The 23,147-nt window shown below is 36.2% G+C and overlaps 1 protein-coding gene across 2 annotated transcripts in view; it reads left to right on the forward strand.

Annotated features, from left to right (window-relative positions):
• Positions 1 to 23,147, forward strand: part of AEBP2 (AE binding protein 2) — a 51,958-nt gene that overhangs the window by 14,337 nt on the left and 14,474 nt on the right. For both annotated transcript variants that reach the window (XM_056340630.1, XM_056340631.1), the window contains exons 2-5: positions 4,921 to 5,128; positions 8,261 to 8,368; positions 16,775 to 16,961; positions 22,711 to 22,835. In XM_056340630.1, the coding sequence (XP_056196605.1) occupies positions 4,921 to 5,128; positions 8,261 to 8,368; positions 16,775 to 16,961; positions 22,711 to 22,835 (628 nt within the window). The remainder of the gene's footprint in view (positions 1 to 4,920; positions 5,129 to 8,260; positions 8,369 to 16,774; positions 16,962 to 22,710; positions 22,836 to 23,147) is intronic.

Raw genomic sequence — 23,147 nt, forward strand, 5'->3', positions numbered from 1 at the left:
AAAAGACTCAAGTGGACTAGGTAAGATGGTGGAGTGTGTGCACACATCTTGCCCACTTGTGTGTTCTGCCCTCGCACCCTTTCTGAAATCCCAAGAAACAAGTAAGTGGATGAACTAGCAGGTCTAACGAAAACAGTGTTGCAGTTAAGTCTTCGCAGACTTAGCAGCAGCCACAACTCTGACTATAAAGCTTACTATCATCTTTCTGCTTTATCTTGAAATGGCAAGTTGAGGGCAAGAGACCTCCCAAGTTGGTTTCTTCTCTGAGGCTATATATATACTACAAACTTTTCCCTGAAAAGCTTCTTCAGATTTTCTCAGTATGGGGAAGAAAACGTACACAAGCTTGAGCCGTACAAGGCACTACTACAGAGAAGAAAGATGTTGCTGGTCTTTCACAGATCCTTTTCACAGCCTTTACCTCTTTCCTGGGTCACGCAGAACTCACTAAGTGAGAAAGATGCAAACTAATTCTAGGTTCTCAGTACTGTGAGGTGCCTGATCACCTTAAATAATGTTGGTTCGAGAGGTGCAGAAGAGAAAGTAAAAAAAAAAAAAAAAATATTTACGTTTTTGTTTAATGGGTTAATTTTTAGAGGAGTGTGTCAGGGCAGCAGGTTTCTTGCATTTTGGTGGAGCCTATCAAGAGAACCATCAGAAAACTGTGATCTCTTGTGTGACTCCTGGCCATTTTGTTTTATGAGCTGTTTAGTTTCTGTAGTAAGTCCTGTTACAGCAATATTTGTCTGTACTACTTAATGACTTACACAACATTCTTCAAACTAGAAGAAAGGCAGGCATTCCCTCTTAAATAAAATTCTGATCTGTTATCATTCAACTGGATTTTAGTTACTTTTTTTCCTTCATTTTTAGACTATGTTCAAACTCAGTTTAGAATAAATTCTGTATGCTTCTATGTGATTTAAGTGCTATGGGCAATCTTTTTCTATTCCAGTTCCTCTGATACTAGATTTTGGTATAGTGTACGCAACTCTGATCTGTTAGCCCTTAGCAAACACTTAGGCTGTTAGAACCAAACCAAGCAAACATTTAAACTATTATAACTAAATCAGCTTTTGAAGTGTTATTGGTTTCTTTTGTCACTAATAACCCTACTGATCAGAGTATCTTCTGCTGGATCACTATTATTAGTTGACTTTTATATATTTTTCTTCTACAGGTAGGATAGCGCACATATATATATATATTCATAATGCCTAAGTATTTGTATTCTTTAGGCTGTAGAATTAGAGACCTGTGATTTTGTATGGTGAGGTGGTCAAGGTCTGTTGAATTGCATTTGCAATATGAAATAGACTCTTAGGCTACAAGTTCATCGGTTTGAGGGTTTTTTTATCTCTGCTTAGAGAAATTAACCAGATAGCATGTCTGTGACCCAGAGAAACCACACACACCTGCTCGTGCCCTTCTCCCCACTCTCCTTCCCCCAGATTCCTTCACAGAAATCGTTCTGGGTTATGTTTTCTCATTACTTTCCTGCATAAGACCAGGCTGTAAAACCAGGGAACCCTTGAAAGAACTGTGCAAAATACCACTTCATAGTCTGTCCTTGAGGTCACCAGCACCATGCATACTTCTGAGCCTGAAGTTTGCATATGCGTATTTGTGGGGTTTTTGAGAATGGTACTAATACTGGTAAATAGCTTTGGAAGTCTGAGCTCCTGGTTAAAGTATTTGCAAAGTACTGTACTTCAGCACCTTTCAGCTGTGAGAAAGTTAGGGTTATGTATCCACGTGAAATGATCTGAGGCAGCTGTTGCAGGAGTGCTGTATCTGCAGTGCTTTGCCATCCTTGGTTAAGCAGCTTCCTGTTGGAACCACTGATCTGTGTAACATTACTGTATGCAACAGAAGTGGTCAGGCTGTATGCCATTTTGCACACATTCAGACCTACTTCTAAGTACTGATTCTGAGAAAACTGTAGTTGGATAACTCAGATTCAGTTGGGGGGTAACATATAATTATTCAGTTTTTCCTGTCCTGTTGGTAAACTTTGCTTTCATAACACAGTTCTACAGATTTTGCTTTTGGGGATAATTTTTGGCTTAGGCATCAGCTGAAGAAGGAGGGATGTTAGTCCTAGTTGGATCTATTGTGGGCCTGGCATGGTGCAAAAATTGGGTTGCTTGCAACATATTTTGGATTTAAAAGCTTCTGACAATTTCTTGGAGGGATCTGAAATTACTATTACCAGTAGCTGTAGTTAGTGGCTGTTAATGTGGTTGGGACTGGTAGCTACAGCTCAATGCTAGTTGCATATTATTTTTTTAAAAAGTTCTGGTGAATATAAAAGCAGCTCTTTGGGAAAGGCAGCAATATGGAAGATTCAAAACTATCTAGCCCTCTGTTGCCCACCTTTTTTGTATTTGCTAGTTGCAGATTGTGAGATTGTATGTCATGAAAGTAATCAAGACTGCTTAGGGGGAAGGAGGAGGTGGGGAGGAATCATGGCAAGCTGTGTTTATTCAGGGTATAGAAAAGGCAAGAAAATCAAAATAGTGGGCACATGGAAAAATGCTGTGTAGCAGCAAAGAGCCTGTATGGCTTTCATGCATAGAAGTCATGATTTGTGAATTGTTAGATCTTTTTTGAAATTGGGCAGGAGAATTAAAAAAGGCATGTGGTATTTGTATAGCATTTAGGAAGTATGTATTTTATATAATTTTTTTAAAGCAAAAGAACTCTTGAAAAGGTCTCTAAAACTTTCTTTTTAACTTGGAAAGCAAAAGTATAAGAATAGTTGGTCAGTTTCAGTAATAGGAGGAGGATAATGGGTTGGAAGAAGACTTTGAAGGGGTCTGTGCTTGGGACATGGTAGTGAGCATTCTCATAAATGTTACCTTGCTGGTATCTCTCAGGTCATAGTTTGCCTATGAAACCAAATTACTCCAGGTAGTTAAAACTGAAGCTTAACTATAGAAAGCATTGCTATCAGGAATCTGTTATTCTAAGGCAAGACACTTTTTATTGATAAATGCAGTAGAATCCACGTGGTGGGTAGGTGAGGAGGATATCTAACCAAGACAAATCATCTATGATATTTTCAAGATCTATCACAGGAAAAAAACTGCTAGCACAGTAATGATTTGAAAAAAGATACAGATAATGTAAGAAATTGTTAGTAAAGGCTTTTGGAGCAAAACCCCAAACAAGCTAATAATATTATCAAAATTTGAATAATGATGTATTTTTTGTTTCATCCATCACAGAATGTGCAATAGAACAATGAGGGATATGTATATGGTGATAGTAAAAAATACGGAACAGTATCTATACCTTTAAAAACAGAATGCTTTAGCATAGAAATTGTGTGCAAGTGGTGGGGGATAAGAGGGGTATGATAAAAGTAAATAATATGTAGAACTGAATGGGAAATTAATATTTTTTCTTTAATGTCATCAGATGATTTTTTTTCCCTTGCACTTTGCTTAGAAGAATATGTAGAGACCTGCGTAAAAATTACTGCTGCATATTGGGCTGTATTAGCTAAAGCTTGTCTATACAGTCAACAGAAATCATTGTTCATCTCTACTTGGTGCCTTTAAGACTGTCTGGATTACTGTGACTAGTTTGGAACTCATCCCAGATGCTCACATACTGGAGAGGATGCGGTGGAGGGTTTCTAGGATGGTTAGAAGGCTGAAGCGAATACTATACATGGAGAGGCTGAGAGATTGGGTTTCTTCACTGTTAGGATAAGAGGGGCAGGGTTACTGCTGTTTCCAGTGACCTGATAGGGAGGCTTGGCAGAAGGGGAGCCAGAGTCATCTCAACCAGCTGCTGAGGATGAGAGACGACAGATGAAATTGCAACACTGGAAATTCTGATGAGATGTTGGGAAATTTCCTCCCTCCCCCACAATGAGATTAATCAGACATTGGGGAGATTGTTCAGAAAGGTAGCAGAAATTCCAGGCTTTGAAAACACCCTTTAACAACTCAGCTGGTCAAGACCACAAGCAATCTGAGTTCACTTGCTCCTGTTTGAGCAGGAGATTTTCACCACCTGGTCTTTTGAGGTCCTTCCAAAGATGAGTTGTTCTGTAATGCTGTGGCTTTGTGGAAGGCAAAAACATAAAGGTCCTAAAAGGCAGTGAACAGGTTCACAAGTTAAAAGTTTATCAGTAGCTATTTAAAGTTTTCCCAGGTAGAACATCCATGTGTCTCCATATTTTGGCTTATGTATGGAAAGAGCACACTCTGCAATTTTGTTCCGGGTCAGTTTGATACTTGGGTTTGTACCTGCCAAGATGCAGAGCAGAACGGCTGATGAAAATGACCCCTGCTGGCCGGGTATTCCCACTGTGGTGTCTGGCTTCTCTGGAAAGTTTTAAAACAACAGAACGAAAAGCATTAGCTTAGAAAAAGCATGTAGTGGGCACCATCCATGTGTCCAAGTGTACCTTTTAAGCCTTCTGTAAAACCTCAGTGCTGTATTCTTTTTTAAGGATCTAGTGTTAGCAGTGAATGCTGAGCTAAATACATCTCCAGTTTGACCTGCCTTTTTTTTTTTCCTTTTTCTTTTTTTTTTTTCCCCCTTTTCTTCCCTCCTGGGAAATAAAAATAATGAATGGCTGTTTAATGTAGCTTAACAATGACTTTGGTAATCACATGAGAGTTAATTTTCTGACAAATCAGTGAATGGGAGAATCTTCCATCCCTCCCTTTTGTGCCAGTGTCCAGAAGAAGATATAGGGTCGAGTAATAGTAGCTATTTTCTGGCTATATATTTATTATAGTTAAAGTGATGAACCACAATAAATTGTAAGTTTGTGTAAGATTTTCTTTTCAATCTATCTAAATATATCTGAAACAAAACCCCAAAGAGCTATGATTCTTATTTGTTCTGTTAACATGCAACAACTACAAACTTTCTCTCTCTCTCTCCCCACCACCCTAGCATAAGCAGCACTATTATGGATGTAGACAGCACAATTTCCAGTGGGCGTTCAACTCCAGTTATGATGAATGGACAAGGAGTTCCTGCCTCCTCTGCAAAAAGCATTGCTTATAACTGTTGTTGGGACCACTGCCATGCTTGCTTCAGCTCCAGCCCGGATTTGGCAGATCACATTCGCTCCATACATGTGGATGGTCAACGAGGAGGGGTTGGTGTTAATTTTTGTTTTCTCCCTCTTTATTAGTTGCTAGTATTTTACTCTGATGACAGTAGCAAATTTTATGTTTTAAAGTATCAGTTCTGTAGCTAGTGGCAACTAAGTTTGGGCCTTCAGCCTGCCAGTATTAGGCATTCAGCTGTTGTCTTTTGCATAGTTCACTTCATTTGGTATTCTGTGTTTTTAATTGAATGTCTCTCCTGAAGAATGTAGTAAGTTCTTTTTAATAAACAATTTGAGGCTAGATATGCTAACTTGTCAACATCCTGAAGCTGTTGGTATATCTTGAAGTGCTTATACTTGGAATTAATTTTCCTTAAATTGTTAGTGTACGTGTTACTGCAGGTGAACTCAGGTGAAGTTGTATCTTGATTATTTTTATGAATGGAGTCTCAATAGAGGTAAAACATCTATAGAACGTATAATAGGGAAGATGTAAGACTTGTTGATTTGAGAGTGCGAACTCTTACCAGAGCAGCTCTGTCTGTAGTACTGATGGCAAGTATACCTTCAATATAATTGCGTCTAGTATTTTTTTAATTGAGGTGCATATATAATCATGTATATTTAAGTCTAAACCCTGGTCGAACGATGCAGTTTCCATTGGTCTCACAATTTTAATGTTTCAACCATCCTCCAGTAGAGTTATTTCAACACTGTACTTTTAACTACCTTCCCCTCCTGAACCTCCAAAATCACCTTTGATGCCTGCAATACGTTGTGTAGACTATCTCCACATAAAACAGAAGCAATCTGCCCGGTTTCAACACTGTATATCGCAGCTCTTGGAGAGCTAATACCAAAATTTAACATATAACACTCATTATCTTATGACTTTATGTCCTGTCCCTTCTCCAGAAGTAATATCTTAGGACATTACACTTTTTATCTTGAGTAAGAGACTTGAATAAAACACTAATTTGCATGACTTTATTATGTAATTGTGTCACTGAGGCAGCTGTAACTGGTTGTATTTAGCTAAGGTTTTTTGGTATGGTTGGACTTTTGGCTTCATGTTTGGCTTTCTAGTTCAGGCTCTAAGCAGAATCATCCATCTAGTGAGCTGGCTTTTTAGCCACCTATAAGATAGTTTCTGTAGTTCTGTTTGTAGGTTTATAGAAGTATTACATGAATCCTGGATGAAACAATGAAGTGGATGAGGTGTACTGGTATCTTGTGGGCTTTCCCATAACTGCACCTCTGGGGATCTTCGTTACCCATCCATGACCCCTTTTCAATTCTTAAAAAGGGACTAGAAGATTTTTCAGGGTGGTTGGGTTGTGTGTGGGTTTTTTTTTGTCTTTTTTAAAAAATTCTGTTCACTTACATTCCACGTAACATGATTTGTGGATATTATTATGTAGAAAATGTCAGACTGTTTGTCTTTCTGAAGGAGGAGGTTGTTGGAAGCACCTGGTGTCTAGTAACTGTTGCATTCAGTTCACACTTTTTATCCCCCTACTGGAGCTGGTTTACTTTGAAAAATTCTCCAACTTGATGCTATGGAAGGGGACTGATCCTGGCTGGTTTGTTTCAAGGATTTGTCTGCCACCTGCTGGTGAGGTGTTTAAGTGGTGTTAGAAGTTGTATTCTTATTTGATTTGATTTTTCAGATATTACTTACATACAATGGCTATAAATTTGAAGAAAAGGGGGGGGTTGTAGTAACTGCTTATTGAAAACTTAAAAGCAATGTGATAAGCGTCTTTGTATGGTAAAATGTATATATTTAAGCTAATACTGAGATAACAGCTTCAAACTAATCCAGACAGATCCATGAAGAGCCCACAAAACTTTTTGACAAAATAGTTTTACTTACCGGACTTTTTTTTTTTTCTTCCACAAAAATACCGGATTCAGCCTTTTTACAAGGTTCACAAAAAGCCCTGCCTGAACTTCTGGCAAGTTGTAAAACCAGGGTCTTGGTTTTTGGAGGGATTGCATTTCCATGACCTGTAACTTCATAATGACACTCCTTTGAGTGCCCTGCAGTTGCTGATGGAAATATTTGAACAGTTACAGAGCTGTTGCAGAGCCAGGAATCTCAGAAATGCCAATTCTGTGGCTTCAGGGGGATCTCAAAACTGAGGAGTGGCAGACACCAAAGGTTTAGGGGATAGGGCCTTCATGTGTCGGTAGGTCTGGATCACTCGTACAGACATGCAGGGTTTTCAGCTTTGTATTAGTAAGCTGGGTTATACATATTGTACAGCAAGTACATAGCACTCCTGTGGCTGCTCTTTTGTTTTGAAAAAAAACAATCTTTTGAAGATTGAGTTTTATAATCTCCCAAAGAGAATTAATTTCCATTTAGTTTCTTGAAGTTCTGAAAACCTGTATGGTGGTCAGTGCTACTCCCTGATACTGTATTTTGTTGCCACAAATAAGACCTATACCTCACTTCACACAGACCTGTTGAGGAAATTCTAATGAAAGGCAAGTTCATTGAGCTTTTTTATTCTCTCAGTTATAGATAGACGTGAGAGGAAAGACAAAAGAGTAGGTTCTACTCTTAATGCACTATTGTGCATGTGACTGATCTGTGCACTAGAATCACAGAACACCCATAGATTTATTTTTTTTTTTAATCCCATGAGAAAGTGTAACTTTCTTCGTCAGGAATTGAGTATAAGGCCCTAATTAGAGATACCCAGTATTCCATAATACAAAACTCTGGTATGTAAACAATTGTATTGTAATTAAGAGTTTTCAGCTTCTCATGCTCAAAGGATGAAGTTATTAATTGCTTATGACAGTAAATTATTTTATTTCTGTATCTGCTACCCAGAAAATGTGAATTTTTCATTTAAAAATGACCTGTCTCAGTGTCTGGTGGATACAGCTATTGATTGCAGATGCAAACTCTTTACAGTGGATGCTGTGGCTCTTGATTGTGTGTATCTGCAGGAACATCTGTGTTTTGATATTTTTTCCAGTGACCTCCTTTTTTTGAATTCTTGTGATTGTAATTATTTTTATCTTGGTGAGGTATGAGAAGTAGTTGCAAAATTGTTCACAATTCTTTGAAGTAATTTGTTTTGTGAAAACAGGCTTCTTTGCTAATGTGGTTTTCTTTGTGTTTTCTTTGACGTGTGTAAACTTACCACATTTTTACTCTATTAGGTGTTTGTTTGCTTGTGGAAAGGTTGCAAAGTATATAATACACCTTCAACAAGTCAAAGTTGGTTGCAGAGGCACATGCTGACACACAGTGGGGACAAACCTTTCAAGGTAAGGTCCATTGTAAGATACATAATTTTTTATTTTAAGAGCGATCCTATTTATTTTTCCTGATTCAATATATTAATTAAAAATGGCATCACAGCAGGATTTCTTAAAAAGTATCCAGCGAGCTGAGCTTTCATCTTTGCAGTAGTAGTGCCCAAAGGTCCTGTTCTGTTATGAAGACAGGTGAAGATCCTACTATTGCTTTCTCTGTCCCTGTTTCTTTTAGCCTATAAATGGTAGGAGAGTGTAAAACTAAATACTACTGAACTTCCATTTTTTTGCTTATTTTCCAGTTGAGCTGCTTACACTGTAACAGTGAGATATTTTGCCTCATGCTTTACACTTTCACATTAAACTTTGGATCATGCCTGATGGTGCACATCCTGTGCTTGAGGGAAGAACTGGTTTTGTTAACAAAATTCAGTTGAAACACAGTCAGTGACTGGTTAACCTCTCAGAATAATAAGGAAGTCAGGAATGCAGGACCATTGAGCTGACTGTTTCCTGCATAGTATTTTCTAACTTTCTCTTTCTTTCTCCCCCTAATCTGTACCTGCAATTCTAGGTATAGTAGTGTTTATCATTCCCATATCCACCAATCCGTTATTAATGAGTTGCTTCATCCTCTTATGGATACAGTTGGGGCAGTTCATAGCTGTCAGTCCTGCATCACTTGATGGTAAGTCCCACCCACACTACTTCAGACTGAAGTTCTCCTTCCATATAGGATATGAAAATGAATTAGTTTTTTGTTTTGGTTTTTTTGTTTGTTTGTTGTGGTTTGGTTTTTTTTTAAAAAAAAAAAAGTTTAGGTAGCATTTTATACCTTCCTCTCCCTCACCCCCCAACCCCACCAAGTTTTAGTCACTGTTTCCCTCTCCTCTCTTTCTTCTCAGGTAGTATCTTTTGCCTTTTTTTTTAATTATTATTTATTTATTTTAAGGCAGCTTTATTACTGAAAAATAATTTTGTGTTACAGTGATGTCTTCCAGAAGTTACTACTTCTACATAGCTTATAAACAGTAGTTGTGACAGAAAACAAAACTAAACTCAAACCTAGAGAGTAAAAATAGTGCGTTGTATATGAAAAAGTTTTTTAATAAAGGCTAGACTTTTTTTCCATACTGAACTGTGTAGTTTCGCTCTCAGTCAGAAATTTTCAGACTAATAGGAACAGGTAACTTGCTCTTGAGGTTATCATACCCTTTGTTCAAAGGAATAAAATTAGCATGCTTTTGGAAGCATTGCATAAGGATCATAGATCCCTGAAAGTTTGCAGATATGATTGTTCCAGCAACTGATCAAATCTTAGGTGCTAATCCCTGAATAAAATAAAACCCCCCCCACTCATCAGAGGAAACTTGTACCTTAGTCATTTTGGGATTTAGTATTTTACATACCTTAAAGTATAATGGCAAGCTTTAGTGTTGAGGGAAAGTCTTTCAGTAGGGTAATTTGTATACTTGATCTAAATCGAAGAAACTAAATTTTAGAGACATTGCGTTTAAAAAGAAGTGGGCATAGGTCAGAAATATCAGTAGTACTTTTGAATCTGTCAGAGTTACTTAGCAAAGTCAGTAAAAGTTGGTATCCCAGGTTTTTGGCTTGGCTAGTTAGAGCTAGAGCCCTAAAATTTACAACAATTAGTTCTAGTAATAATCTTGTGTTTAATGTGTTATTTCACCAGCTGATTTTCTGTACTTTCTGGTCATACTAAAGGAAAGAACAAAGCACAGGCTAGGATTGCACTAATCATCATGGCCCAACGTGTGTCACTTCCGCATTTTTTCCTACTGTTGTCTTTAGTCCTTCTGTTTGTTTTTATCTCTGTATTTCTCAGTCTGTTCCTGGGGGCTTTGAATGGAGGATAATTGTGGTCTCAGTAGAATTTTGTAACATCTTTTGTTCCCCTGTCATTTATGCTGAATATAGGCTTCAGGGCTCATACATAACTGTCTGTGGTAGCAACCTATTAATTAACTAGCCCCCCTTCCTCACTTTTTTTTTTACAAGCTTTTGAAACCTGCTGTCTGATAGAAGAACACTTAGTGTTGGAAATTAGTCTTGATTGGGCAAAGAACAGCCATTACTAATTGTTTTATGTCAGTCATTCAAAAACAGAGCAAATGTTTCCATTTGGTGCATTTAGCTGTTCTTATAAATCTGGACTGCTCACATTTAGGAAAACCCAAATTTTTTCAAGTCAGAGTTGGATTAAGGACCTCTTGTTCTTGATGATGAGCAGACAATATCTCCCAAAACCTAAATTACAAATGAAATTTGTGTTGCGTCATGTGAATATACTTACAGAGAACTTGCTGAAAATACTTAGTCATTCAGTGTTATATTGAAAAAAAAAAATAAACGAGTGTCAGGATTTTTGAGGGAAGCTGTAAAAAGCCATAATGGAAATAGTATAGATACGTGTTTCTGTCTGAAGAACTGCGGTTCAGGATGCTTTTAAGAAAAGCAAAGAATGTTAACTAGGAAAGTGACAATTAAAAGCATGGAAAATTTACTTTTGTAACGGTAAAAGCAAAGTAATCATATAATGACCAGAGGATAGCGTAAAAAATATATGGCAGACTGCCATATTCTTATTTCTCTAGTCAAAATAAGAGAAAACAGTATTTTCTTAAATTGAAAGGTAGTTGGGGACTGTCTTAGGCATAAAGCTGTCATTGGCATTAGAACTACTCCATTAAGGATATGTCCCTGGCCTGTCACCCTTTTGCTTGCAAATGTACTCGTTTTATGTAGTTGCCCATTTTGGGTTTAATTATCTATTATTGTGGTACACATGGTGGTGTCCTTTGATTAAAAGCTGTATCCAGCTGTAAATGAGCTGCTGTGCTTTCATATTAAAAGGTCTTTGTGGATTTACCTGCGCTTTCCATACATTCGAATGAACTACAGAGTCACATAGTTTATATGTCACAGAAGTGAACACACGTCTAAATTACAAAGTCAAAATGTTTCATATTTTTATAATTTTCTCCTGGGTTTTTTGTGTAGTTTAGTGTGTCACCCTCAGCATTAATATTGCAATACCTGTGTCACAGAAAAAGTAAATTAATCTTTATCAATATCCATTTTTGAGACCTCTGTTATGCTAGCTCCATTTTTATATGGGGCAATATCCTGGTAGTGCATGTCCAGCCCCTAAGAAGGAGACATTTTATATCTGAGTTATCTAGTGAATTAGGGTGATGGTGGTGGGGGAAGATACCCTAGATCTCAGGGCAGATTTTAGGACCTCAGTTCCCCTTTAGTTGTCATATTGCTTTTCTGTTCATTCCCTCCTTTTTCTTCTAAGTTTTTAATACTGATAGCCTTGGATTTCATGTGGAACGCATGGATGGATTTTTTTGCCTGTGGTTTTTTTTTTTTTTTTTTTGAGGCCATAATCACTAACTTCTGTTACTGATAAAGTGTCTTTTCCTAGGGCACCCACCAAGCCCTTCACCAAAGAAAAAGTGTGTTAAATGAGATATAGTAACCATTACAGCTAGTTCTCAGTCTCTAGTCAAATACTGTTTCTGCCAATCAGCATGCTTTTCCAGTCCTACTTTTGGTAAGCGGAGTTTCCTAGATCTGTTTTTCTTGTCAGGAGGAACAAACAGACTGGTCTTACAGAACATGTATCTGGTTGAGAACTTACTGGCCGCCTTTGGCCCGCTCTTGGGTATTTTTGAAGTTATGTTGTTCCTCTTAATACCTGAAGTTAATGGCTCATGTGCTGCTGGAAGTTTTCTCTTTGCGTATTGCAGTCTGATTCCAGCCATCGTGGTGTTTTTTGGGTTTTGGGTTGTTTTTTTTTTTAGTTTTTGGTTGTTTTTTTTTTTTTTTTCCTGTCATTGTAGACATTCATTTAATATACGTATTCTCAGAGCATGTAATTGTTTCTCTGGAGATGTTAGTGTGTTTGTGTCTGATTTTACATTCAGAGTTGAGAGAGAAAAACCTAAACATTTTTCTTTTTTAGTTCTGTTATTACATAATTTTTGCAGCTTTTTAGAAAATGGTGGAATGTTGTGGTGTATGATCAACATGTAGTGATGGTCGTGTCAAGGGTTCAGCAATTTAACTTTCAGACTTTCAGAACATGTAGACAGGTAGATCTAGAGGTATAATCTGCTGAGTTAGAAAACTGATGCTGGTAGCTGTCTTTGGCAAGCTGAGAAAAAGTGAATGAAGAAATTCTTGCTTGTCCTAAACTTGCCTGTTACAAATAGTAAGTATTTGAACAATTAATATGCTGTGACAACCTGCATTTTCCAGCATGGTTGCTGGTACTCAAAAAAAACAAACAAAAAAACCCAAACCCAAAACCCCAACAAAGTACTACTCACCATACCTTGTTGCTGTACAGTGTACATGCTGTACGTGTTCTTGAAGACACATCAAATGAACTCTTAAAATGTAGTCTGGGTGACCAAATGCAAAATGTTAGGCACAATGAAAGGAAAAATAGTAGAGCAAGCACAAAACAGTGTGAGATTTTATGCAAAATAATTGCATATAGTAATCTTCTGTAAATCTAAGACTGCGTGTAGGTGTGCAACCAACTGCTTTCACATACTGATTCCAGTGGGTGTGCTTCACATCAGTCATGCAAGGTTTGCTCATGTGGGATAAAGGCATTCAATGACAATACACAGGTTTATTGCAGGCTTTTGTCCTTTGTTAGAATGGGGAGAAGAAAGTAATAACAAAAATGAAATTTGGTGCTCATTCTGCCACCTGTAACTCCCAGAATTCATTAAATGGTGACTGCATTTGGTACGACTCTCAGTAGAGTAACACTTGCTGAAATGTAAAAAACACAGCCAAGCAGTTCAGTCCTCATTTGAAATTTGTGTATGTTACTCTTCTGGCAGAATATTTTCAATTCATTAAGAGCAATGCAGATGCAGTTAGAAAATGTAAATGCATTCTACCTGAACACTTAGCTGTTGAGATAGTATGAGAGTTTATCCAGATGTCTACAATATTACTGTGAGATTTACTGGAAAAATTACACATTGAATATTCTAAAAAGGACATTCTGAATTTTGAATCTAGAAAAAAACCCCTGTATTGCTAGATATTTTTATATCCTGTTTGTTAAAGTCACTGGTCATTACTGCCCATTAATAATGGTGGGTATGGGTACACTGGAGAAATTAAACTTCTTATGTGTTGACTTATTTTCTCTTGAAGTAACATATCCACCAATCCGGACCCAATCTATCATATTTAAAATTGAATGCAAAATGTTGAGATTTAGGTTTTGGGGGAAAAGTAAAGAGATTGGTTTAAAGTTCTGCATAATAGTTGAGTTTGATTTATTAGAAGCCCTCTAGATCTGTATAATTATTTGGTGGGAAGCTGATTTGGTGTGACTTACCGTCCAGAGATCCTGAAGTGACAGCCTGAACTGCTCCTTTATCTTTGGAGAGAAGAGACTTTACCCATTAGTAACGGATTGCTGGATATATTATTTTAGAGAAAAAAAAATAAAAAGGAAAAAAAACCAGGTAAGATTTTTCTCCTCTTCTACTATTTCCTGTCTACTGCAAAGGAATTCTGTGTCATCTTTGATATATCAGCTGTTGATTATTTGATGACATGATCAGGTAGTCTCAAAATATGTGATACCTAAATGTAATGATTTCTGCAAATATTTCATTCTGTGGCTGCAGGCTGTAAGTAGGCTTTCTGGAAAAGATAATTTCTAGTTGCACATTTTATATATTGTGAAGACTTAAGGATGCCGGTTTGGGGCTTTTGAAAGTAAAATGTGTAGAGCAAGACAAGTAAGTGGTAGCTTCTGTAGATAATCTGTATAGAATATCTGTGCTTGTTTTACATGACTAAAGTCAAGTTACGACATTGTGAGTCAAACTGTAGTTTGTCATAACGGTTTCCCATCTGACAAGAAATACAATTAAGTCTTACGAACCTGTGTTTTAAAAAGTTTCAGAAATGCGCTTGATACAAAGTTTGTGTTATTTTCAGAAGGTATTGCCTTTTGATATTACACTTTATTAAACTTGGAATATGCTAATGGATGCACTGTACCAAAACTTCAGTTTGTTTTTTTGACTTCTACCAGGCATTGACAAGGCTGAAATTTTAATTTCTCTTTCTGACTGAACTTCAGGGTATGGAGGCTATTTTTTTTGTGGATTTTTTTTTTTAATTGTGTATGTCAGTATTTGTAGGATCAGAAGGATCCAGAAGCTGAAGTTAGGAATACCTTAATGAAAGTTAAATCTAAGTTTAGATTTAGTTGCTTGGTTTAGTTTCATGAAACTGTTTTTATGGGCAAGACAGCTATTTCAAGGAGGATAAAAAACTATTTGAATTAATGCACACATATATTTTACCTGTATTTGATTTTGAATTTGATCATCTTTAATACAAGTAAATGGGTCACATTCAAGGTCAGGTTTGATGGGGCTACTAATCCAGTAGATGTCCCTACCCACAGTAGTGGGGTTGGAACTGGATGATTTTTAAAGGCCCCTTCCAACCCAAACCATTCTATGAATCTGTAAGTGTAAATTGTAATTGTCAGTATTGATTTTAAGTAATAAATACTGCATTGAGGTTGCTGTAGTTTAAATGAGATCATGTTCTTGAGTTTTGAATTTCATAATGTGCTGGCATTTCTTACATTGTAAGTCACTAAAATATAAGTATACAATATTGCTGCTGTTTGAGCACGGGAAATTACAGGGCAAGCTAAAAAGGCGTAGGTAGGTTTTTGGTAAAAATCTTCACAATTATGAAGATAGTTACTAGTGAGAGAGAGAGGGAGGAACAAATACAGTGTGAAGATCCTGAAGTTCTTTTGTCAGGGAATTACATGTTTGTAGTTAGCTCAGTACTTAGAAAACTTCCCCTAACTACTTCTGTGTTTTTTTCCCCCTTAATAAAGGGGGGAGGGGGGGAACCCCAAATAAAAATGTGAAAAATACCCTGCTATTTTTTGTCTTTTACTATCTTGAAATATATATATACATATTTTCAGTCCTATAGCAAGTATTAAGTGTTTGGGGTTAATACAGGTTTTTCTCTTCATGGATGCTGCATTGTTTTATGGTGCTCATGGAAAACCATTTGCTAGGTCTGAAGCAGAAACAGACTTTTCAGTCTACAAACCATGCTGAGTGATGTTTTATTGTCTTTCAATCAAATGTGCAGACTTGGGGCAGATTACTGTAAGAGCTTGCAAATTTGTCCTTCAGAGAAAATTTAGCACTATGTATATAGTTGCAATATTACTTAGTCCTGAACTCTTGTTGGAGCTGCCTCATCAGTTTGCTTTGAAGTGCTGGATAAGAGGGGTACAGGTGAAAGAGCTGAGAAAGAGAGGAAGGAGCAGAACAGATGTGGAAGAAGAACTTGCCAATAGTTTAGAGTGGTATGGGTTTTTTGCTACTGGCTGATCAACCACTGCTCTCTGGATCAGAAGGAGAATTGGTCATGTGGATGCACAATTCATTGCAGCCAATGATGGAATGCATATCTTAAAATGACCTTTCTATTACCCTTGTAAGCTCAGAGCACAGGAGAAAAGGTTTGTGCCTCCCTCTCCAACAGTATAATTTCAATACTGATTTTGAAAATGAAATAATTTTAAATAGAAACCAAATACTTACAAAAATACCAATGATTACCATAGCCAGTACTAGCTTAGTTGCACGTATCTTGTGATTTCTGTTTAAGTATTGTTGGATCTTTTCTTATTTTTCTGTTTGAGAAAAGAGGGCATTTTCTTTAAATAAGAACTTTCTTAAATAGCTCTGAAATAATAGTAACATCCCAAAATAAATGCATAAATTATTAATACAACTTTCAAGTTACTGAAGTTAAAGGTTTATATAGAACTATAAGATAACTGTTTATTGACTTTTTATAGCATTTATAAAAAGCATTAAGCTGTTTCAAATTTAACGAGTAAGAATGTTTTATTTTACTTCTGACTTGTTAAAAGAAAGGAGGACATTGGAGAATTAGTTATCAAATGCAGAAGATTGGAGAGCTGTTGAGAAATACAGAATAACTGTGCAGTATTTTGAAAGGTGGGAATATTAGTCTATGAAGGGGAAAGTTCTTCAGAAGCATTTATTTTCTGTATGAAGACTTTCAGTGTATTTGGTTTTATGCTATACAATATTCTGGAATATAATATAGCATAGAAAAAAATCTTTATTCCATGGAATAATTATTGAGAGTTACAAAGTTCAGGTAGAAATTTATTTCAGATTATGTTTGGTTTTAAGAATTGCATGGTCATTAAGAAGTTGCCTTCCTTTTAGTGTGTTTGAGGTTGAGCCAGAAAAGTCAAATGAAAAGATCCTGTGAATGAGTGCCTTATAGCACGCTGATAAAATAGTTGTTCTGGTTTCTTTTTCTCAGTGTGTAGTTGGTGGGTGCAATGCCAGCTTTGCATCTCAGGGAGGACTTGCCCGTCATGTGCCCACACACTTCAGCCAGCAGAACTCTTCAAAAGTTGCCAGCCAGCCAAAGGCCAAAGAGGAATCTCCATCTAAAGCTGGAATGAATAAAAGAAGAAAGTTGAAGAACAAGAGACGACGATCATTACGTAAGTATTTCCACTTAGAAGTTCTTGCAAGCTTTGTCTTGGATGGGAAGTTCCTCTTCAATGTGGTTGTTTCTCTGCAGGTGTGAGTCTGGTAGGGTTGGTGATCTCTTTAGCATTATATTGTTGGCATCTCTTGAGATGGGAGGAAAACAATTCCAGATTCTGTTTGTGTTCCTTTTTCAGGTAAAGCATCTATGTGTTTGGTAGAAGAGATCAGGTTTCTGTGAGCAACAGTTTGAGTTTATGATTTAAAGATGAATTTCATTTTTAGAGTTGCTTTTTCTTTAACTATATTACTATTGGAAAACTTTCTGTTTAGTGATGAGATCTGAAGTTCAGTACTGCAAACAGAGACTGCGGATTCATAGAAATTAGAGATAAATGCATATTATATAAGCTCTCTTTCAAGCACAACATTTCATTAGCTTAATGATAGTTTTATGAGCATAACCAAGATCTAGTTCTGGGCAGATGTGACTTGCTGGGGTTTTAAAATCTTTTTCTGCACAGTTAGTTGACGTTCATTAATTTTGTATGAACCAATGTGCTGAGAAGTGTGATGTATCATTTAAAGTGAGGATTGTTTCCTCTAGCAAGTAATAATCACTTATGCAGTACCTTTTCTAGTCAGTTTTGATCCAGTTGTGCGATTCCAGAGTTGTCCTAGTATCGGTGATAACCATGTCAAATTTATTTAGAGATTGTCACGCACAGAAATGGTTGGAAAAGACTAGGAAATTATTGAAGTATTTAACTTTGTTTTTTAACTGCTTGGGATGCAACTTTCCAGTACTGAACTGATTATTTACTAATTTTAAACTGTTACTGGGACAGTTGCGTTTTAGAGTAGAGACATGTAAAAACCCATTTAGATTTTTTTCCTGCTGGTATGTCAACAGCTGAAGAAAAAACTTCCATGAATTTTTACCTGTGGTGTAAAGTCAACCTTGCAGTACTGGAGAGAAGGGCAGGATACCATTTTTATGAACCACTGGGCCTGTTACATCTCATACTGTCCACAGAAACGGAGCTGTGTTCATAAGCAGACAGTTATTTCAGTCCTGTCTCCTGGGTGGTGGTACAAGTTTAGTGATGATGTGCTGGAGAACTTGTGTTGCTTTGTTGGGTCAGTAATTCTTATTTTTCCAGAACTCTTCTGTGGTAAACACTTAGCTGTATCTATCTCTGTGTTCCTGTGAAGAAGTAGTTACAGGTTTTTCAAACAGTACTACAACAATGGATACACATAGTAGTGGTCTAAGGGAATTACTCCACCCATGTGCCATGTTTCTGCCTTGAAGGCAAAGAACCCTGTCCTGGACAGTACCAGTATCACCTAGATTCTGAGAAGTTTATTTTCTGTGTCTGTCTTGCACACAGTGACAGCTGTGCAGTTCAGTGCTGGAAGAGCCACTGTTAACTTCAGTTACGGTGACTTTTTTCTTTCATTTTTTTTATATATGTGAGCAATTTGTATCATTAAATATCTAAAAGTGTAAATTACAGGAACTCCTCTGATTTTGACACTGATTTGACGTTCAAAGAAGGTGGAAAGAGAATTTGACTTCCAAAGAGCTTTCCCTTTCATCTAGGAATCTATGTAAATGAGAAGGGAAAGCTGATCAATGAAGGGTTATGTGGTCACTTTGCAGTATCCTTTACTTCATCTTAGATGCTAGGAAAGAGAGGATTACTGAAAGAGTTGCAGGTTCCTGAAGGATTATCGCAATTTATTGTCTGCATTACTCAAACAAAATATAGATGTCTAAGACTGGTCACTTCAAAGTTTTCACTTTCAGAGGTTACCGAGTTGCATCTTGGCTCGCACCTCCAGATTGATTTTGTTAGGTGGCTGATTTAATGTGTTTTAATTCAGTTCCGCTTCTCCCCTGCCCCACTATATGCAGAAGTAGTTTTTTAGATTGGCGTTTTATTAGTTATTGATGAACTTTATTGACTTAAAAGTTTTATATCAGTGCTTTGTAGTTAAAACTTCAAATTACCTGCTAAGATGTTTACTGCAGAATTGTTGAATGAGTGTATAGCAAAGAAAAAAAGTAAGAAGTAAATATTATGCGAATCTTAAAGATCAGACTGTGGTACTTGAATGGTCTGCTGTCTTGATCAAGTCTTGCACAGGAAGAAAAATGACATCTGCTTGAGCAATTTCTTATCTTCTTGCCTCTTGAGACAAATGCAGTGCTGGCTGTAGAGTTTTGCCTTAAGGCAGAAATAATCTCTGAGTTGGGAACTGACTACTGTAATGTATTTCTCCAGAGGGTACGCGACCCAGAAATGGATCCAAAGTTGATGGCATTTTCTGATAATGCTAAGTATTGGTAGCTTTTCTTTAAAACTTTGTGTGGATTATTGTTGATCAGGTGACCTTGACAAAGGGCTGATACAGTTTTGCTTATCGTTCTGGTTTTTAGCTTAGTTTTACTTAGTTAAAGAATGTTAAAGTGTGCAAGTTTGTATGTTGGGGAAGGGCAAGAACCGTTATCTAAGAAGCCACAATAACAAAATAATAGCATTAAGTATTTTCAGTCTAGAGTGTATAAAGCTAGGAACATAGACTTACATTTAGATATTTTAAAAGTGTCCAAAAGGAGAGGTGTTGAAGTTAAGTACCAGGTTCTTTGCAAGCTGGGTCACAAGAAGTTACGACAAATGGGTGTAAAGCAAGATGCTATGTGATAGTGTACAATGTGTTTAGTTTTTCATCAAATGATTATTTGTGATTTACAGTTTTGCATCACAAAACAATTTTTTCTTGTGAGAAAATGTTGTTGTAGTGTTCTTTGTACCTCCTCATGGTTTGGTTAGTCCTTGGCTATTTTTTGCAAGTTGTAAGTGGCTTACTGAATATTTATTGGCAATTGATGGCTAATACATGCTGCTATTGAAGCATCCTCTTATAAATTCTTAATAGTTTAAATACAGCAAACCAATAAATTTGCTTCCTCTGTGTTTTATATCTGAACGCTACCTTTCTAACAGACATTAATGCATAAATAAAAAAAGGAGACTTTATTGTGGCTTTATATATGACAAGGGCATGATCTTCTACCTTAACTGTAGAGAATTCTTACTGTTACTTGGTACTTTTTTTTTTTTTCCCATTCTTTGGTAATGTCTTGCCATTCTTGAACAGTTTTCCATTTCTTTTTTCCTGTCTGTAGACAGCATGTGTTCTTTAAAATTTGGAAATTAGTACTTCTATGATGAAAGCGTGTTTTACTATAGACACCCCCTATATAGCTGGTTACATTATTGGTGATATAGAGACTGATTTGTTATACAAACTTTGACGTTGCAGAGTAATTCAAGATTACAGTCACAGCTTTCTTTTTCTTCTGGATAGCATTATACACATGCACTGCTCTATGTAGTCTGTCATTTAGAGGTACAGAGCCAAACATATTTCAAGTATCTATCTCTCAAATAGGTCATAGTATTGCTATTCTGAAGCTACCTCAAAGAATTTTGCAGAACCTAAGATTATATTTACAATATTGTCACTTGCTTTTTGAATAGCTAGGATGACACTGTAGTTATTAACAAGCATTGTAATAGAGTTCACTGGAGAACTGTAAGCAAGATAAGGAAACTTTCTGTTCATGGAATTGACGATAAGACTATGTTAGTTATGTAACACTTGGAAATTAATTTAGTAGGCTACTGGTATGAAGGTTTTAATTTATTTGACTTAAGTGATGTGTACTTGGAACTTGTATTATGCAGGAAGGGAGATACCTTACTCTGAAAATACTTCTGAGGAAGTAAATTTAAGATACACAGAAGGTACAGCATTAACACTCAATAGGAGATATATAAAACTATTTGTATGCCTTTGACAAATTATGCCCTTTCTTTTGCATCTGTTTAGTGTTATCCAGTGGTAAATCGTGGAGAAATTTGCTGTATGATACCAGAAGCAAACATTTGGGGTTATCTTTTCCTTTCCACCCTCCCTTCCTTCCTCCCTCATATTTATTTATAAAATATTTATATGCTTGCATCACTGACCACCTGCAGCATGAGCTGTGGTTCTATGTTACCACTTAGAGCAAGAAAAGATTTCAATGAGATGATTGCCTATTTGGCAGTATCTGAGAGATAGAGTAAGGACAGAACATAATGCACAGATGAATGCTTAACTACAGTTTACAGTTAGTCCCAGGAGTGTAGCAAAGACTAGCTTTAAGTGGAGTTTGTTTTGAAATAATGGATAGATAACCTTGATGAAAAGGAATATAAAAGTTGTTTTAAATGAAGACAACAGAACTTTTGAATCAGTTTTTACAGTATAGAATGATAGTTGACAATGTAATATCAACTCCTGTTCTTAGTTTTAATTTCAGTGTGTTATATAGAGAACTACTGCTGTCATATAAGACTTAAAAAATACAAGTACTTCTATTCATGCTTATTTGCTCGTATAATTTTACTGCTGTACTATATGGTATATTTTTCAAAATTGTGTGAAGTATTTCTAGTAGTATACAGATATGTGCCTAGTAGCAATTATTTTTTAAAGGACTCTGAGTGTAGAATTGATAGACCTTTATGCTCTAAATCAGAATTCAGTATTTTTTTACTGAATTTAATTTTTTAAAAAAACACTTTAACTGTAAAAGTCCTTTTCTAAAAGGATAAAGGGCTTTATTAGTGCCTGCTGGTTTTCGACTACTTGTAAAAATACCAGATGAATGTTAATTGCACTTTAGTCATAAATTGAGGTGTAGTATGTGATGCAGTTGCTGCTTCTTGGCAGAAGAAAATAATCTCTTCACTAATAATCAAAGAACATGGAATGACAGCTTGTATGTAGAAAGAAACATGTCTAGCAGTGAGTGTGGAGTTTTTCATGCGATGTGACTGTTCATTGTTATTACTCCTTGGAGATGAAAAAATTCTTGATGAGCTAGTATTCTCTGTATGTTCATAGTAATTCTTACTTAATCCTTTGCTTTGTGTTCCACTGCAGTACCCAGCAGTTTTGTTTTCAGTGCCATTGTTGATCTCTTTGCAGCATCTCAGTATTCACTGAAAATAGCTGGAGTTTTTACTGATTATAAATTAGATCAGAGGAGATTGTTTTTAATAAAATTAAGAAATAAGGTATAGGTATAATTCTGCTTTTAAGATGTTGATTGTATGCCTGATCATGTTTTGAAGTACTTTAATAATATTTTTTACAAAGTCACAGCAGTAATACTGGAATTACTGATTGCTGTAAGAGTGACTTGGCCATTTAGGTTTCCATAAACATCACAATCTAACTGTGCTGTTTTCACATTAAATTAGAATTCACGTGAATTAATGAGTTTTGGGTTTAGTTTATTTGTACTGGGACTTCGTTCCTTCCCTTTTTTTAATAAGAGATAATAGCAATGAACGTTCCCAGAGGTACTCAGCAAAATTAATGAATTCTTAATTTTCAAAATTAAGAAATAATAGAATTCACCTGAAACTTTAAAAAAAAGTGAGTGTAATTGAGTTTGTCAGAATAGCTGTTTGATCTACAAGGAGTATGTTTTGACCAAACTTAAATGAATTGTGCCCCTCTTGGAGCCATTTTTTCCTCTCAGTTAAATTAATGTTTACAACTCTTTGACAAGGTGATGCTACTGCCATAATGATAAATGATTTACTAATGACACTTCAGACTTCTTTATATGTCTGAATGTGTTTGAGTATTTCAATGTTTGAACACCTAAGGATCTCTTTTCCTTTTTTTTTCTAGCAAGACCTCATGACTTCTTTGATGCGCAAACACTGGATGCTATAAGACATCGAGCAATCTGCTTTAACCTCTCGGCACATATAGAAAGTTTAGGAAAAGGCCACAGTGTTGTATTTCATAGTACTGTAAGTATATATATATATATATATGTATATGACGCATTTTGTTTGTTTACCTATGCATCTGAAAAATCTAATACTCCAGAAAGATTTATTTTTCCTCTTAACTGCTGTAGGTGTTTAACCAGAAATAACTAACGGCGTATTTTACATTGTTGGTATTTCTATTAGTACATTAACTTTTTAAAGGTAGTGTTAGTAGTTTTTCTAGCTCACAAATTGAGTAGTTTGCAATGTTTCCTGTCTGATACACTTGGGGAAATAGCTAACAGTAAATAATGTTGCAGAAGCATTTGGTTATGTCTTCTAAATAAGAAT

Source organism: Falco biarmicus, chromosome 5 (assembly GCF_023638135.1).
Source record: "Falco biarmicus isolate bFalBia1 chromosome 5, bFalBia1.pri, whole genome shotgun sequence".
NCBI classification, from domain to species: domain Eukaryota; kingdom Metazoa; phylum Chordata; class Aves; order Falconiformes; family Falconidae; genus Falco; species Falco biarmicus.